Below are 18,709 nucleotides of genomic sequence, written 5' to 3'. Positions count from 1 at the left end.
TAGCGGAAATTGATTTTTATTGTTTTATCACAAAGTTTCATTTTTCACTAACTTGTGACAAAAAATAAGATCTTCTATGAACTCACCATACACCTAACGGAATACCTTGGGGTGTCTTCTTTCTAAAATGGGGTCACTTGTGGCGTTCCTATACTGCCCTGGCATTTTAGGGGCCCTAAACCGTGAGGAGTAGTCTAGAAAACAAATGCTTCAAAATGACCTGTGAATAGGACGTTGGGCCCCTTAGCGCACCTAGGCTGCAAAAAAGTGTCACACATGTGGTATCGCCGTACTCAGAAGAAGTAGTATAATGTGTTTTGGGGTGTAATTTTACACATACCCATGCTGAGTGGGAGAAATATCTCTGTAAATGGACAATTGTGTGTAAAAAAAAAAAATCAAAAAATTGTCATTTACAGAGATATTTCTACCACCCAGCATGGGTATGTGTAAAAATACACCACAAAACACATTATACTACTTCTCCTGAGTACAGCGGTACCACATGTGTGGCACTTTTTTGCACCCTAACTGCGCTAAGGGGCCCAAAGTCCAATGAGTACCTTTAGGATTTCACAGGTCATTTTGCAACATTTGGTTTCAAGACTACTCCTCACGGTTTTGGGCCCCTAAAATGCCAGGGCAGTATAGGAACCCCACAAATGACTGCATTTTAGAAAGAAGACACCCCAAGGTATTCCGTTAGGAGTATGGTGAGTTCATAGAAGATTTTATTTTTTGTCACAAGTTAGCGGAAAATGACACTTTGTGAAAAAAAAAACAATTAAAATCAATTTCCGCTAACTTGTGACAAAAAATAAAATCTTCTATGAACTCACCATACTCCTAACGGAATACCTTGGGGTGTCTTCTTTCTAAAATGGGGTCATTTGTGGGGTTCCTATACTGCCCTGGCATTTTAGGGGCCCTAAACCGTGAGGAGTAGTCTTGAAACCAAATGTCGCAAAATGACCTGTGAAATCCTAAAGGTACTCATTGGACTTTGGGACCCTTAGCGCAGTTAGGGTGCAAAAAAGTGCCACACATGTGGTATTGCCGTACTCAGGAGAAGTAGTATAATGTATTTTGGGGTGTATTTTTACACATACCCATGCTGAGTGGGAGAAATATCTCTGTAAATGGACAATTGTGTGTAAAAAAAAATAAAAAAATTGTCATTTACAGAGATATTTCTCCCACCCAGCATGGGTATGTGTAAAAATACACCCCAAAACACATTATACTACTTCTGAGTACGGCAATACCACATGTGTGGCACTTTTTTGCAGCCTAACTGCGCTAAGGGGCCCTAAGTCCAATGAGCACCTTTAGGCTTTACAGGGGTGCTTACAATTTAGCACCCCCCAAAATGCCAGGACAGTAAACACACCCCACAAATGACCCCATTTTGGAAAGTAGACACTTCAAGGTATTCAGAGAGGAGCATAGTGAGTCTGTGGCAGATTTCATTTTTTTTTTGTCGCAAGTTAGAAGAAATGGAAACTTTTTTTTTCTTTTTTTTGTCACAAAGTGTCATTTTCCGCTAACTTGTGACAAAAAATAAAATCTTCTATGAACTCACCATGCCTCTCAGTGAATACTTTGGGATGTCTTATTTCCAAAATGGGGTCATTTGGGGGGTATTTATAACATCCTGGAATTTTAGCACCTCATGAAACATGACAGGTGGTCAGAAAAGTCAGAGATGCTTCAAAATGGGAAAATTCACTTTTGGCACCATAGTTTGTAAACGCTATAACTTTTATCCAAACCAATAAATATAGGCTGAATGGGTTTTTTTTTAATCAAAAACATCTTTGTCCACATTTTTCGTGCTGCATGTATACAGAAATTTTACTTTATTTGAAAAATGTCAGCACAAAAAGTTAAAAAAAAATCATTTTTTTGACAAAATTCATGTCTTTTTTGATGAATATAATAAAAAGTAAAAATCGCAGCTGCAATCAAATAGCACCAAAAGAAAGCTGTATTACTGACAAGAAAAGGAGGTAAAATTCATTTAGATGGTAGGTTGTATGACCGAGCAATAGACCGTTAAAGCTGAAGTGGTCTGAATTAAAATAAAAGGCTCTGGTCCTTAAAGAGACTCCGTAACAAAAATTGCATCCTGTTTTTTATCATCCTACAAGTTCCAAAAGCTATTCTAATGTGTTCTGGCTTACTGCAGCACTTTCTACTATGACAGTTTCTGTAATAAATCAATGTATCTTTCCCCTGTCAGACTTGTCGGCCTGTGTCTGGAAGGCTGCCAAGTTCTTCAGTGTTGTGGTTCTGCTATGAACTCACCCTTCCTGGCCCCTCTATACACACTGCCTGTGTGTTATTTAGATAAGAGAGAAGAGAGAAGCTGCTCTAATCAGCTGGATAAATCGTCCTCTGAGCTGGCTGGGCTTTCACATACTGAGGAATTACAAACAAGGGCAAAGCTGTTTGCAGGAAGAAAAGAGCAGCCTGAAACTTCAGTGCATGGGGGAAAGAAACACACAAATGATCTCTTGAGATTCAAAAGGAATGCTGTATACAGCCTGCTTATGTATGGATGTATTTTCTATGTGTGGACATACTGTACATCAACCTACTTCCTGTTTTGGTGGCCATTTTGTTTGTTTACAAACAAACTTTTTAAAACTGTTTTTAACCACTTTTAATGCGGCGAGGAGCGGCGAAATTGTGACAGAGGGTAATAGGAGATGTCCCCTAACGCACTGGTATGTTTACTTTTGAGCAATTTTAACAATACAGATTCTCTTTAACCATCTTAGCGGTATGGACGAGCTCAGCTCGTCCATCACCGCCGATGGCTGCCGCTCAGGCCCTGCTGGGCCGATTTTGATGAAATAAAGAGCAGCACACGCAGCCGGCACTTTGCCAGCCGCGTGTGCTGCCCGATCGCCGCCGCTCTGCGGCGATCCGCCGCGAGCAGCGGCGAAAGAGGGTCCCCCCAGCCGCCTGAGCCCTGCGCAGCCGGAACAAATAGTTCCGGCCAGCGCTAAGGGCTGGATCGGAGGCGGCGGACGTCAGGACGTCGGCTGACGTCCATGACGTCACTCCGCTCGTCGCCATGGCGACAGGAGAAGCCAAACACGGAAGGCTGCTCATTGCGGCCTTCCGTGTTAATTTTGGCCGCCGGAGGCGATCAGAAGAACGCCTCCGGAGCGCCATCTAGTGGGCTTGGCTGCATGAAATAGTTTTTTTTTTATTTACAAAAAACCCTCATGCAGCCGCCCTGGCGATCTTAATAGAACGCCAGGGTGGTTAAAGAGAGTCTGAAGCGAGAATGAATCTCGCTTCAGACCTCATAGATAGCAGGGGCATGCGTGCCCCTGCTAAACCGCCGCTATCGCGCCACTAAACGGGGGTCCCTTCACCCCCAAATCCCCCTCCGTGCAGCGCATCCTCTCTTCCGCATAGAGGCAGGGCTAACCGCCGCAGCCCTGCCTCACACGCGTCTGTCAGCGTGTATCTCCACCTCTCCCCCACCCCTCTTAGTCTTCCTTCACTGAGAGGGGCGGGGGAGAGGCGCCGATGCGCCGCTGATTGACGGCACTGAGAGGCAGGGCTGCAGCCGTTAGCCCTGCCTGAAGAGCAGCAAAATATACGACCAAATTGGTCGTTGATTTTGCAGGGGTGGGTTTGGTGGTGAAGGGACCCCGTTTAGCCGTGGTATAGCGGCGTTTTAGCAGGGCCACACATGCCCCTGCTGAATATAAGCCCTGAAGCGAGATTTATTCTCGCTTCAGTGTCTCTTTAAGGGGTTTTATGACCGCAGTCCTTAAGTGGTTAAAATGCTTGCAGGGGGGAAACCGCTTGGCTAATGAAAGTGAATGGGATGGTGCACACCACAGCGGGTCGTTTTTTTCACAAATGCAAACTCGAGGCTGCAGCATTTTTTAGATTTCTGAGGCGTTTCTGCCTCAATGTTAAAGTATAGAAAAGTGGAAAACAGCTCTGAAAAAACGCTACATCAGAGCGGTTCTCTAGGTCTTTTTGTTACAGTAGCTGTTCAGTAACAACTTTACTGCAACAATATATGACATTTGCTATACAAAAACGCTCCAAAAAACGCTAGGCATATTTATAAAACCTCTGTAAGGCCCCGTTCACACCTGAGCATTGTGCCGGCGATTCCGGCAAAATGCTCAAGCGCTAGCGCTTTTGAAAGCACTAGTGCAATAGAAACCTATGAGCCCATTCTCACTTGGGCGATTTGCGTTAATCTCCTGCGATTAACGCAAATCGCTCCCAAAAAAATTTATATCCTGCACCATTTTCAGGCGATTTTCCGGCGATCACGTTTAGTGCTACAGAAACGCTAATCGCGATCGCGGAAAATTGCCCCAAGTGTGAATCGCTAGCGTTTTGCAAGTGTGAATGGGGCCTATACATGTCTAGAATCGCTCTGAAAATCTGCTTCAAAAACCTCTAGCGTTTTGTGGATCTGCTAGAGGTTTTTGGTGTGCACTGGGCCTTTCACAGATAAGTCCCTCTGATCCATTCTCCTGAAAAATGTGTTTGATTACACTACACTTTATTCCCATCCTATAAATTGATACATTTCTTAAATTCAAATGGGAATATGATGGAAAATGAACCAGGATAGAAAGGACAAGTCTGGTTTGAATTACAAAACAACATATTTTTCTTATAAAATCTTTACGGTATGCGTGATTAGGGGTGTGCCAGGGCCGTGATTTGAGTTGTGGCAAGGGTGTGGCCTATGGGCCTATTTCCACTACACGTGGATTCTGGATGCAGAAAACTGACTCCAAAGAATGTCTATGGGAAATCTGCATCAGAAAAAACGCGTTTAGTGGAAACAGGCCCATAGGCATTCATTGGAGTCAGTTTTTCTGCATCCAGAATCTGCGTGTAGTGGAAACAGGCCCTAAGTATCTCTCTTTCTTTTCTCAAAAAAATTGGGAGGTATGCCAGAGGCTTCCCCTGTCCTTATTGATACCATCGCTGCCCAGGACACACTGACAGTTTGCGGCCTTGTGCCTCTTTGTACTGAGCCTGCATAAGTTCTGTGCCTACTCACACAGGTGTTTGTATATGGCAGGAAGCCTGGCCACGAGAACATATCCGACAAAACTACTATTGCCATTTGCCAATCCCAGATGTCTCCCAGCCCCCCCCCCCCCTTCTCCCCATATTCCCCCATGCAGAGTAGTGTGGTGAAGCATGTGAGGGAGCATTCATATTTACTTGTCACAGCGGCTGTCATTTTACACTTGGCTGGTTTGCTGTTGCGTAGTCCATGTCACATTGGCTGCCGACACTTGTGTGATGTTACCCATAAGCACCAGTAAAAGAGGGTCAGGAGGACAGTCACCTGAAGAGCAATGGCTATACTGGAAAAGGATGAAAGGGAATGGGGAGGGGGGGGGGGGGGGGTGCAGACATACTTTAAGCTCACTGGGCAGTGCTCTCTCATTGTTGTGTCTTGTAGGCTGTTTTTGTTAATATACAACTGTCACTATAACCTATTATATATTGTCTTCCATTTCTAAATGTCATACCATTGTGTATAATTATAGGAACACCACTCTCTGTATATGTACTTATAGATACATCAGTAATAATGATGGCACATTGTAATACTGCGAGGTCTAATGGGGAGCATGGCTATAATTATGCTGGGTACACACTATTTTTGCACTTTAATAGGAAATCGATCGGAAAGCAAATCGGACAAGTTGGAAATAATCGATCTGACAGTAAATCAGCCAGAAAATCTCATAGTGTGTACCCAGCATAAGGAGGGTCTGTTGGGGAATGTGGGTATACTGGGGGAAGGTCTATTAAAAGAACATGCTAATTGTGTTATTTGGGGTAAAAGCTGCGTAGATTTGTCATCTGGTGGTGGTTGAGGGGGGGGGTATAATTTATTGTTTGTTATTTTGGGGACAAGCTACCCAATAATATTTTTAATGGGGGCCACAATTTAACAAACTCCTATTTTATATAAAACTGGCCCTATGGGGCAATGGCAAGATGGCAGTTTTTCTCTTGTGATCTTATGGGCTGGCGCTGCCAACTGGAAATATCACATCTCTGCCATGTCATCTCAAAGGTCAGAAAAAGTATTGGACATACATTGCCTATAACCTACTGATAACGTGTGTATTTATCTCACACAGCTGCTGATTCACGTCCACATTTTACCCATTTATAACACAGGCAAAAGAGAAGGATCAGGCAAAATTAATTCTTACTCTAGTAGGTTGTAGGGCCAAAGTATCTATAGTGAAATTCCATCTTTGTACAGGATTAAAAAATAAATAAATCAGACTCACCCAGCAGATTGCCAGACAGACAGGTATGATTTGTGACTAGAGAACGTCTGTGCTGCTCCAGAGTCCATTTCATTTGTTGCCTATTATATCCCAGCCCTGGACAGTTGTCTGTGTGACAAGATAACCTGCTATATTCGTTTCACATAGTATGCCACCATACTGAACCCCTGATGAAGTCTTACAGGAGAAACCAGTCAGGCAGGAGGTGTTAAACTCCAGTGTTTCCAGATACCAGGCATATGTGTACTTCCCACTTGGCTTGTTTGGATTCATTCTTTCCATTTCCATGGATCATGAGTGAGTCATCTTTATTCTTATTGTAATGAACAGGGCTGTGGAGTCAGATGATTTTTGTACCGACTCCACAGCCCTGTTCTTGAGTTTGATAATTTAACCGTTTATATATAAATAGAAGATTTTTGGCGCCCACACTGCAAACTGAATTCCTGAAGACACTTCAGTGACCTGACCAAGCGGGCAGAGACTTGAGAAACAAGTTTGTCTTTAAATGTGCTTGAATAAACCTTACCTGATCTAAAGCCTTGTTTTTCTGTTTTGGTTCAATTGGAAGTGTAAGATGTCTGATGTATTTATTTAGGTCTTTATAACATATACTCAGAGATATTTATTTTTTGGGAGCTTCCAGCCCTCTTCATCTTTTATATATAAAGCATTTATATAAAGTTCTGTTACACAATATACTTAACAAGATAAATGCATGTACAGATAGGAGTGATGGTAAGGACTTGCCAGCTTCAGTGTGGCCTACAGGATTTGTAATTCATGGTTAAATCTCCCTGGGGACAAGAAATCTAATTCTCGCATTTATCTTCCTCAGTGCGCTTGAAGATATAAACTACGGTGACCAGACGTCCCGCTTTAGCCGGGACGCGTCCCGGATTCGGGGTCCCCTGTCCCAGGCTGCGCTAAGTCCCGGGAAACGTCCCGCTTTTAGCCGCGGGACTTCCCGGCCTTGGGACTCTGGCCACCGTCCATTGCATTAACTGGCCGCGGTGTCTAATAGATGCCGCGCCAGTTCATAGCCCGCAGCCCCGCTCCAGCCTGCATAGTCTTCCGGCAGGCAGAGCAGGGCTACGGGAAAATGGAGTCCGAAGCCCTGTTCTGGAGACTATTTGTGTCTCCAGTACAGGGCTTCAGGCGCAATCTTCCCGTAGCCCTGCTATTCCATTCAGCGTGGGAGATTGCAGGAAAAATATCTCCGGGGGAGCTGCGCGCCAGAGGTCGGCCGGGAGAGACTTCTGTCAGGTGAGCAAGTTCTTTTTTTTGCAGGTGAAATGTTTCCCAAATTGCATGTATTTTCTGCTGAAATGTTGCCCAAATTGCGTGTATTTCTCTGCTGAAATGTTGCCCAAATTGTGTTTGTTTTCTGCTGAAATGTTGCCCAAATTGCATGTATTTTCTGCTGAAATGTTGCCCAAATTGCGTGTATTTTCTGCTGAAATGTTGCCCAAATTGCGTGTATTTTCTGCTGAATTGTTGCCCAAATTGTGTTTATTTTCTGGTGTCTGGGGTAACTGTTGCTGCATTTATTATTTAATGGTCATAGTTGGCTATATTTGCTGCTTTGGAGTTACGGTTACACTCCGCCCATACAATGTCATGGCCACACCCATTTTTGGCGCGGCGCGCTACACGAACACTCCACCCCGTCGGACCCAGAAAAATGTGGTCACTGTATATAAACAAAAATTTTCTGGGAAAAATGTGCTATCACTTCAAATCTCAGTTTATCTGCAGAACAAAGAATGCAGTGGTGCATCCTCCCTCCCACCCTAAGGGCCCTTTTCCAGATGCAGTTAGAAGACTGTCAAACTCTCATAACTGCTTGCTGCTGCTTGGTGACTGCTCACTGAGCACACAGTTCAGCTACCTGTGGAAAAAGCCCTTACTCCTTTGTAGTGCGGTTAAGTGTCAGTCATCGCTGGCCTCATGTAATGCAGAGTGTGACATGGAACATCTTCCTTACCTGTGTAGAGCAGAGTGTGCAGTGGGGTGTCCCACCCTCACTGGTCTTGCGTAATGCAGAGCGTGCAGTGGAGTGTCCCTTCCTCAGTAACATTACATGTAGTGGGCAGTGGAGCATCCTCCCTCCATTACTCCTGTGTAGAGCAATGTTTGCAGGGGAGTGTCCCTCCCTCACTGGTCTTGTGTAATGCAGAGTGTGCAGTGGAGCATCCTCCCTCCCTTACCCCTATAATGCAGTGTGTGCAGTGGAGCATCCTCCCTCCCTTACCCCTATAATGCAGTGTGTGCAGTGGAGCATCCTCCCTCCCTTACCCCTATAATGCAGTGTGTGCAGTGGAGCATCCTCCTTCCCTTACCCCTGTGTAGAGCAGAGTGTGCAGTGGAGCATCCTCCCTGCCTTACTCCTGTGTAGAGCAGAGTGTGCAGTGGAGCATCCTCCCTCCCTTACCCCTATAATGCAGTGTGTGCAGTGAAGCATCCTCCTTCCCTTACCCCTGTGTAGAGCAGAGTGTGCAGTGGAGCATCCTCCTTCCCTTACCCCTGTGTAGAGCAGAGTGTGCAGTGGAGCATCCTCCTTCCCTTACCCTGTGTAGAGCAGAGTGTGCAGTGGAGCATCCTCCTTCCCTTACCCCTGTGTAGAGCAGAGCAGCCTCCCTCCCTTACCCGTGTAGAGCAGAGTGTGCAAAGTAGCATCCTCCCTCCCTTACCCGTGTTGAGCAGTGCGTGCATTGGAGGTTCCTCCTTCCCTTACCCTTGTGTAGAGCAGAGTGTGCAGAGTTGCATCCTCCCTCCCTTACCCCTGTGTAGAGCAGAGCGTACAGTGGAGCTCCCTCCCTCCCCCCTGTGTTGAGCAGTGTGTGCAGTGGAGCTCCCTCCCTCCTTACCCCTGTGTAGAGCAGAGTGTGCAGTGGAGTATCGCGCCCTCACTGGCCTCTATTGCATCAGGGCCCATTGGGGTTGATTCACTTACAGAAATAGTGTGCATCACCTCCTATTACTTGCGCTATTTCAACATTCCTTAAATGTAAGTGGCTGCATGCTACGCACGCTTCTGGCTGTGTAGCGCACGCAATTACCCTCAGCCACAGGAGACACTTGACAGGCAGCCTATTGGGCCAATCAAAGTGCGGGGGTCACATTCTTTAAAGTGATTGAACCCGAAGGGGTCAGGGCAGGATGAGTGGAGTGCTCGTTATTTGCAGGGAGAGCTGGCGCAAATTACTAGCGCTCGCTATGCTGCACTACCCACAGCATAGTGTGCACTCCTGTGGCTGAGAGTAATTACGTTCGCTACGCGGCTAGTAGTGCACGTAGTGTTTAGCCCATTACATTTAAGGCACACTGTTGAAATAGCACGAGTAACAGGCGGTTACTCGCGCTATTTCTGTTAGTGAATAAACCCCACTGTGTCTTTTCTTTTGTATCAGAATGTGAGCGCAACATGCAAGTCAATCACAAACAAAACAAAAAAACTGAGCAAAAAAAGATTTATTTTTATTTTATTTTTGACATTTGTATTTTATCAACAATTTTTCAGCAGATTTTTTTTCGTCGTTTGATCATACATTATTTGAAACAAGAAAAGGGGCTGCAGGGAGAAGGATCAGCTACTTAAAAATTAATCTACGGAAAGAGATCAACACCTCACCTACAAGAAGAAATCCTGCAATTAAGGGGTTAAATAAAAGTCGTCCATCTCTCCCCGCCCCACCCCTTTTTTGGGGGGGCAGACAGAAAAAAAATCCAAATATATATTTATATATGTACAAGCAATTAACGTCTTCCTATGTCAATCATAAAAATAGTGTAGGAGCCTACCCTATAGAACTAGGGAGATGTCCATATTAATTATAGCTTTGTTAAAAATATAGGGCAGAGAGCCTCTGTATCTGATATCTGCAAATCATTTACACGTTAGGTGTTCAGTATAATAACCCCCCTTCTCTGTTCAGAAGATGCGCACCTTAAAACTAAAGGGGTTGAGACCTACGACAGAGAGGAAAGAACACGGAACACAAGCCCTATGAAGTATTTACAATTAATAATCACTTTTCACAGAGTTTGGTAGAACTGGTTAGCTGTAGCTTAATTGAGAAGAATTATGGGAGATAAAAAGGGTTGAGGTAATAAAACACACAACATACAAACATGAAGAACAGCTCCACAGGTTAACGGTGAGGTTACAGATATGGAATATGGTATCGGTGAGCGGGGAAATTGGAGTGCTCTGATTGGCTCAGACATGCAATGAGTGCTTGCTCAGGATCCTTCTGTTGTTCCCGACCTCCTCCTCATGTTTAGTGGCTGTGTAAAGAAGTGCTTCTGATACTGTGGTCTAGCTAGGGATGAGTGGTGGCTTATGGGCTTGTCTCAGGTGGTTCCAAACTATGACCTGTGGCGTATGCATTGGGACAAATTTGTGCTATAAGCTAATAGGCCCCCATGTAGGAGGCAGATGTTGGGATTAGTAAACCAAAGCTTCTAATAGCAGATCTATGTAACCAGCAGCTGTGTTCATTTCTCAAAGCACAACTTCCTCCTCCTGGGTGAAAATAAAGGTCATGCCACTACATTTTCTTTTTGCAGATGACCATTTGCAACAAAAGAACTTTACTCAGCACCATTCAGTAGAATGGGTGATGGATGAAGCTATGCTATGCATACCCACCTGACAAACAGGCATTGCTGGATTGGAGTGACAGAGTCCCAGCCATTGGGCACTTTACATACACACTTCTGGTTTGCAGCTTCCTCCTGAGTCAAATGGTTGATTGAATGTACACTTCAATAGGCAGTCTATAGTCAAGGGACTAAAACAAACTATGGAGAAGCAGAGTCTGGTGGAAGAGCGCCCAATGGCCAAGACAATGACCTCTCCAGATCCAGGATCCAGTAAAGGCTGCCTGTTGGGCGAGTATGGACTCCATAACTATAATAATCTTCATACACACTGACAAATAGCACTAAGGGAAGTTCTTTAACAAAACCACTGCTGAGAAAAAAATGTGCACTTTTCTTTGTAAAAACAGGAGTAATTTCCATAAACGTGTTTCAGTATTCATTAACAGGCCATGATTTTACAACATAAGAAGTAGATATAGGTGGGCTTTCATCTGTGGTTTTTATCTAAAGTAGGTCATGAACCAAAGCATTTGAAAATGACTTTATAGATGAACCCATGTGCCCGTGTCCCATATAACCTCAGTACCAGGCATGTGCTGAACTGAAGTGGTGAGGACATAGGAGGCGCATGCAACAATACAGGCAAGAGGTGCCGGCTTCTGAACTTGCATGATTTGGTGCAATAATATCCATGTTGGAACATCCTAGTATTGTATGTGTGGATAAATGCATATTATGCACAAAATACGGTAAAGTATTGTTGCTACAGGTGCAAAGACCAAAGGGTATGTTAAAGCAAACCTATGAGGTTTGCTAAAGCACATTTTTCTTGAGATTTCCCCCATCCTCCACAGCTAGGCTGATCCAGCGATAAGACATTTGAAGCATGGTAACACTGCAACTGTGCAGTAGTACCGACCCGCTTGGGCTTCGATGGAAAAAGTGGAGCCTGATCGGGTCTGTGCTCCTTCACAGGAACAGACGTCCTGCGCATGACGCAGGTGGCTTGGCTTTTTATGCCAGAGCCTAGGTCCGTGCTATTGCACATGAACTATCGACAGGTAGTTTTTCGGACGTCTCACCACTGGAATGCACCATGGAGGATGACGGGGAAGCCTCTGGAGGATCCAAAGGCTTCCCTGCACTGAGGTGAGGAGTACCCCATAAAAAGTAACACATACGGTACCCCACAGTGACCAATCAATAACCTTTTAAGAGATGAAACCAGATTGGTTATTCTGAGCAACCACCCTTGTTTTCTCCCATTCATTGCAGCTCTTTTAGTGAACCAGTCTTCCTGTTGCAAACGTCAGAGCTGCTGCTGGCCTGTCAATACTGAACACCACTTTATGGAAATGACCGGTTTCTTATTTCTGTATCAAGGATCTGCTGACCACTGGTGCACCCTCATACTTCACTAGCTCACAGATGTAATTTGGTGCATAGAACTTGCCATAAGAGAGGCACCAGAGCACAAGAGACATCCATATAGCTGACTACTCAAAGAGATTATTCCCCTTGTACCAAGAAAGCTGGGAACCCATTTCCTGGGTGGACTGACATGAAACCACCACCTACTGGTTCCCCTGCAAAGCACTGCGATTGCTTTCATTTCATAAGGTTGTGAAATTGGAGATGAACTGCATCATTAAATTTTTGCAGATCAAATCCTTTTAGAGCTCATCTCAAGTAGATTGTGGATAAACTCACTGGAGGCAATGTTCCATACATACAGCATGCGTCACCAAGCTAAATATCTGGCCAATGAAGAGGGACAACGTCACTTACAAAGCTACATAAAAAAAGTCTACAACAGGTCCCTCAGCCCGGAACATGCCACGGCAGAACCACTATGCGCCATAGGAACTGAAAGCAGCAGCCTGGGATTTAGCTTAATGCTTATATGTACTTCTGCATATACATTTTGCCCACCTAAAAGTGCATGAAAAAAAAATGAACTGGGCCCCCTATCTAGGAGGTGTGATTAGAGATCTGGTGGCAGTGTCCTACTCCCCCCATTTGTGAGTAATGGAAACATCTCCTGTCCAACTAAATAATGCAGGAGGTAAAGTGGGGTCAAACAATGCTGGAGCATGACAGTCAGTGATTCGAGAATCCCTGCACTGATTGGCATGTGCTCCACCCCTAATCTACATCCTAGCTTCTTAAGGTAAATAAGAGATAATGCCGTTATTGCTCACAACTGCCAACATGAAGTGGGGAGACGGGGCCCTCGGTTGAACATCATACCCTACACCAGTGATCTGAAAGCCTGGCTCTCAAGCTGTTAAGGAACTACAAGTCCCACAATGCATTTGCCTTTATGAATCATGACTGTGACTGTCAGACTCCTGCAATGCATTGTGGGATTTATAGTTTCTTATCAGCTGGAGAGCCAAGTTTGCGGATCACTGACCTACACCATGCCTGGATGTGCTTCTACCATGCCTGGATGTAGCTTGTGACCTTTTGCACCTGGCTGCACTCAGCACACAGGAACGCTACTTCAATCTAGAGCAGGGGTGTCCAACTCCAGTCCTTGAGGACCATAGCCATGCCAGTGTTTAGGATAGACTGAGAAATGCAGAAAAGTGTTCTATTTCATAAATCACACCTTTCCTGATTCAGTCCAATTAATGAATTTCAGCTGTTCCAAAAATGTGTGAGGACCTCACCCCTTGAGGATTGGAGTTGGATGGCACTGATCTGGAGTATGGGCTCTGCCTCCTCGTCCTATTTTAGCACCATCTAGTGGAGCACCTACAACTCAAGAAGACACCTCAATAGACATTGGAACAGCAAATCAGAAAGCTCTGAAGCATGACGAGAGTCAAAGCCCAGTTTTTGAAGGGTGGTTGGATTTATCTGATCCCAGGACACACAGAAAAAGATCTAGGAACGATTAAAAAGTGCTTTGATTGTATTACATGGTCCCTGGTATGCACTAGATTTTATCTCAGGAAAATCTGGCTTTAACTCCCTTACCAAAACTTTGTCAGTCTTGGTGAACATGGACATGCTCTAACGACCCTTTCACAGATGGTCAGTCAATCATACACTTAAAAATAAGGGTTGTTTCATTTCATGGCCACATTACAGATCCAGCCAGGTCAGGGTGCATCATGCATGCCAAAGAATGGCCTGGAGCAGTTATATTGCAAGAGGCCTCATGTAGTTATATTGCACACGGACACTGCACAAGTCGAGTGCATGCTTTGTTATCAAGACACAAAAATCGATTATTAACGTCAAGCAGGAGTACAGAGATGATGCATAGAGGTCTAGGGCATGATACTATAGTCTGAATAAACCATTCTCAAGCACCAGCCATTTACATATGGTCCGCTGACAATCAAAAAACATGCGCATAGTCACATGGTACATTGAGGATCTAAAGAAACAAACTGGATTTCCATCTAACATTTAAAGAATCATACTATTCCTTTCTGGACTACAAGAAGAAACGAAATTGGATAGATGATCCTTAAATGCTATTGTGCAAAGTTGATACTACTAAAGAGCAAACTGATGATGCGATTGTCATTACTCTTGGTGGCCAGAAACTGGCTGATTCACCAAATCTTGGAGTGAATTACATTATAATCAGAGTGAAGAGGAAAAGTTTAATCAGCAGTTGCATAGTTCTGTAGTGCATCAAGCAGTACAAAACTAACAAGGTAGCGGTGCAAGTAAACTTTGATCAGACTGCTTCCAAGACTGAATGCTGCAGTGCTGTCAGTCGATCACTACATGATTTTTGATTGGCTAGTAGCTGATGGATTATTTAATCAAGTCGCACATGATCTGTGCTTGGCTACCATGAAAGTTCTCAAGTTGTACTAATAACCACTGTTTAGACATAATTGGTTTACCTCCACTGCCTCATAAAAATTGTGAAAGGGCTCATATATCAAGCACAGCCTGAGTATGGCCAACAGCAGTAATGAAGTGTTCGGTGAAAACTGTAGAGACGTGAATATGGAGAGTGCCCTCTTGCCAGTTGTATGGTTGTCCACGGTTTTGGCTTCAGTGGCGTATAAGCTGGCTCACCTGATTTACATACTAGTTCTGGGTCAGTAAACTGGAAAGTATTGGAGGCACCTACTCTACGCAATAGCCCATAAAGAGAAACAAAGAATGGGAATAAAGATGGCACCCTCCAAATCCTTCCTCACAGGTTCACTTTAAGAGAGAAGAGATGGTTCGGTTACACTTTAAGCGATGAGTGGAGCACTACACTTCTGTGGACACGGACAACTGTGAACTCCTGATCACCCGTGGATCTGCAGTGCTGTTCTGGGTGCTGCGTGCGGTTTTGTATTACGCCACGAGACACCTCCCCGTAGTGCATAATAAATATGGCTATATACAGCTCATTGGGCTGCAGGTGTCTTGTGGCATAACACTGCTGTGTGAATAAAGCTTCCTTGTAGGATAAAATGGATATTGCTGGAAGACTGCTAAGCATTCACACCTCAGCCACACCTACAGATGAGTGGGCGTTTCTCTTGCTGTGTTACGGTATAAGAAGTGTATGGGGGGAGATTGTGCTGGAGGAGGAGATGGAATTGGGGGAGGATGAAGCAGAGAGGGGGGCGGTGGCTCGGAGAGCTGAGACGGGGGGGGGGGGGGGGGGGGTCTGGGACGGGGATCAGCAGTGTTCGCACTTGCAGCATAGTCCCTGGAGGATATGCCGAGGGCTTCTTACTCTTGTCCGAACCCCTCTGTCTCTTCTATTGCAAACAGCAGCTTTTCCTTCAGCTGCTCAAAGCTTTTGTAAGGCGGGAGGTCCAGGCGATTAAAGCTGAAAAGAAAGAGGACAGTTAGGTTGCCATCCTATACATTACTACAGTAGCTCATTTCTTCTCAATACAGAGGTTTCCTTTCCTGGAATTCTGCTTTAAAATGTACCAGAGGTGAACCTCATGTAAAAAAACAGATACTTACCTGGGAAGATGGAAGCCTTTGGATCCAGCAGAGTCTTTCCACGTCCTGCTTGCCCCCACTGTTGCCGATGCAGACCCCCGAAAACAATCAGTCAAGAGCCTGTCAGATTTGTGAACGAGACTGCGATCCTCTTCATGCATGAGCGCGGCCATGCTGTGCGAGTAAGGCCACGCCTGCCCAGTAAGCCAGAGCCTCTTGTGCGTGAGTGGCTCCGCCCTACTGCAGAGGCGTGGCTTTACTCACGCGGGTGTAGCACAAGCGCACTCATGCATGAAGAGGAGTGCAGTCAGGATCTCCAAGAGGCTCCCGGGCAGCAGCAGTGGTCTCTAGGAGGACAGAGGAAGCCTCGAGTATCCCTCCCTCTTCTTAGGCAAGGGTCTATTTCACATTAGGTTCGCCTCGGGTTTGCTTTTAAATTGTCCTTAAACTACAGAAAGTATACCAGCATGTAACAAAGTCTCGTACAATAATTTTTCCTGTACTAACATTTTTCTTATGCCCCTGTACAATTAAAATCATTTGGCACCTCCCTCCCCCGATGTATGGTTACAGTTAGGCAACAGATGCTGCTTCAGCCTAGGAGTTCCTGGAGGTATGATTTGGAACCCTGCTCTAAAGCACACCTGAAGCGAGAGGGATATGGAGGCCGACTTACTGATTTCCTTTTAAACAATGCAGACTAGTTGGCTGTTGCGCTGATCCTCTGCCTCCAATTCCTAAACCATAAACCCCCCACAAAGCGTGCAGATCAGGTGTTTCTGACTGGATTAGTTGCAGGCTTGTCAAGTGGTTAATTCAGACACTACTAAAGAAAGATCAGCTGGACTGCCAGGCAAATGGTATCGTCTAAAAGAAAATTAATGACAGCCTCCTTATCCCTTTCACTTCAGGTGTCCTTTGTGCAACCAGGCTGCTCTCTTCCCCGATATCAATTCTTGATGAGGGGGAAAGGGATATTGAGTAGATGATCCGCCACATCCCCTCCTAAGTCATCCTCAATAGGTGGGATGGTGAGTGTCAGCTTTTATCACAACCTCTCCTAAAGTTCTCTGAACATGGGGGACAGATGGTCAGTACCAGTGGGTAACGTCATCATGTTCTTCATCTAAGAAAACGGCAGTACTTATACTTTGTTAATGCATGCCACCAAGATTAGAAGATTCAATACTGAAGCAAGCTGCAACAAATGAGTTACCGCAATTTCCGTTGTATAAGAAGCTCTGGAATACAAGACACACCTAGATTTAGAGGGCAAAAACCAGGGGAAAAAATAGATACTAAACCTGGTGTGTCCATATTCCAGGAGCGTCTTACAATGTTCTCCCTGCTTTTCCTCAGGTGGTCATCCCATTGCAGTTTGTGCTTTGTCATCATGTGTCTTCGTAAGGAAGTTGTCCCTATGCGTGTCTTGGTCTTTCCACGGCTTAATTTTCTGTGGCAGTGAGTACAGATGGCATTGCTCTCATCTGAGGCAGACACACAAAAAAATTTCCACACCGCTGAGCCCTGGGATGATGGCACTTTGGTGACTGCCGACTGAGTGTTAAGTTGGGTGCCAGAATCAGAGCAGGAGGAGGAAGATATGTCACAGTTCTGTGCGGAAGCTGAGGTGGTCTGTGTTAAATAGTCAACTACGTCCTGACAATCTTGAGGGTTGATGGCACGTGCCTTCTGAACACTGTACTTTGGTCCAGGGCGCACGAAATCACGGCCTCGAACAGACCTGCCGGGTGGCTCTGCCTCTGCCTGTTTTGTCCATATTGGGGGGGATGAAGTGAAAGGTATGCATTGACTTGACTAATACAATGTACAGTCACACAGGTGCAGTGAAAGGTATACACTGACTGCTGGTATAACAATGTGCAGTCACACAGGTGCAGTAAAAGGTATACACTGACTGCTGGTATAACAATGTGCAGTCAAACAGGTGCAGTGAAAAGGTATGCAGTGACTGCTGGTATAACAATGTGCAGTCACACAGTTGCAGTGAAAGGAATGCAGTGACAGGTATTACAATACAATGTGCAGCTGTCACACAGGTACAGTGAACAGGTATGTAGTGACTGGTATATAAAAACTGCGTGCTGTCACACAGGTGCAGTGAAAGGTATGCACGGACTGGTATTACAATACAATGTGCAGCTGTCACACAGGTACAGTGAACAGGTATGCAGTGACTGGTATATACAACTGCGTGCTGTTACACAGGTGCAGTGAAAGGTATGCACGGACTGGTATTACAGATGTGCAGCTGTCACACACACAGGTGCAGTGAAAAGGTAGGCACTGAATGTGCTGAGCCTGGCACAGTATAGCAATTCGTAAGGGCCAGCTGTGACAGACAGCGCTGTATATGCAAGTGTCAGTGGGACTCTCTCTCTCTATCTCTCTCTCTCTCTAACAAGCCTAACAAGATACTAACTAAGCTTTCCCTATCTCTGCAGCAACCTTCTTCTCCCTTCTCTTACTAACAGCAGCACACAGAGTGAGAAAATGGCTGAAGCTGCTGCCTTTTATAAGGAAGGGGGGGGGGGGGGGCTCCAGGAGGGTGTGCAGCCTAATTTGGCTGCCATGTGTCTGCTGACTGCGATGTAGAGGGTCAAAGTTTAGCCCAATGATGTAGTATAGGGGGCAGGTCAAACTCGCATAAATTTCACGTTCGAACGTGAACCCGCGATGTTCGCATGTGAACCGTTCGGGCCATCACTAATGCCACTACACTAATTACACTGGGGGGCCGACAGAGAGAGTACAAAGAGAGTACTGGGAATGCTCTATGGGATGCAGAGCCTTCCCTCTCCGCAGGTGAGAATCTAACTCATATTTTGCAGGTCGCT

General features: G+C 45.2%; 1 protein-coding gene across 3 annotated transcripts in view; it reads right to left on the bottom strand.

Moving 5' to 3' along the window:
• Positions 1–9,775: 9,775 nt before the first annotated feature.
• The window catches only part of ITCH (itchy E3 ubiquitin protein ligase), a 176,221-nt gene continuing 167,287 nt past the window's right edge, over positions 9,776–18,709 (bottom strand). For all 3 annotated transcript variants that reach the window (XM_068262394.1, XM_068262392.1, XM_068262393.1), the window contains exon 24: positions 9,776–15,729. In XM_068262394.1, the coding sequence (XP_068118495.1) occupies positions 15,630–15,729 (100 nt within the window). In that variant the 3' untranslated portion in view covers positions 9,776–15,629. The remainder of the gene's footprint in view (positions 15,730–18,709) is intronic.

Source organism: Hyperolius riggenbachi, chromosome 12 (assembly GCF_040937935.1).
Source record: "Hyperolius riggenbachi isolate aHypRig1 chromosome 12, aHypRig1.pri, whole genome shotgun sequence".
Classification (NCBI taxonomy): domain Eukaryota; kingdom Metazoa; phylum Chordata; class Amphibia; order Anura; family Hyperoliidae; genus Hyperolius; species Hyperolius riggenbachi.
Note: the sequence above shows the minus strand (reverse complement) of the source record. Positions and strands in the feature narration are given on the sequence as shown.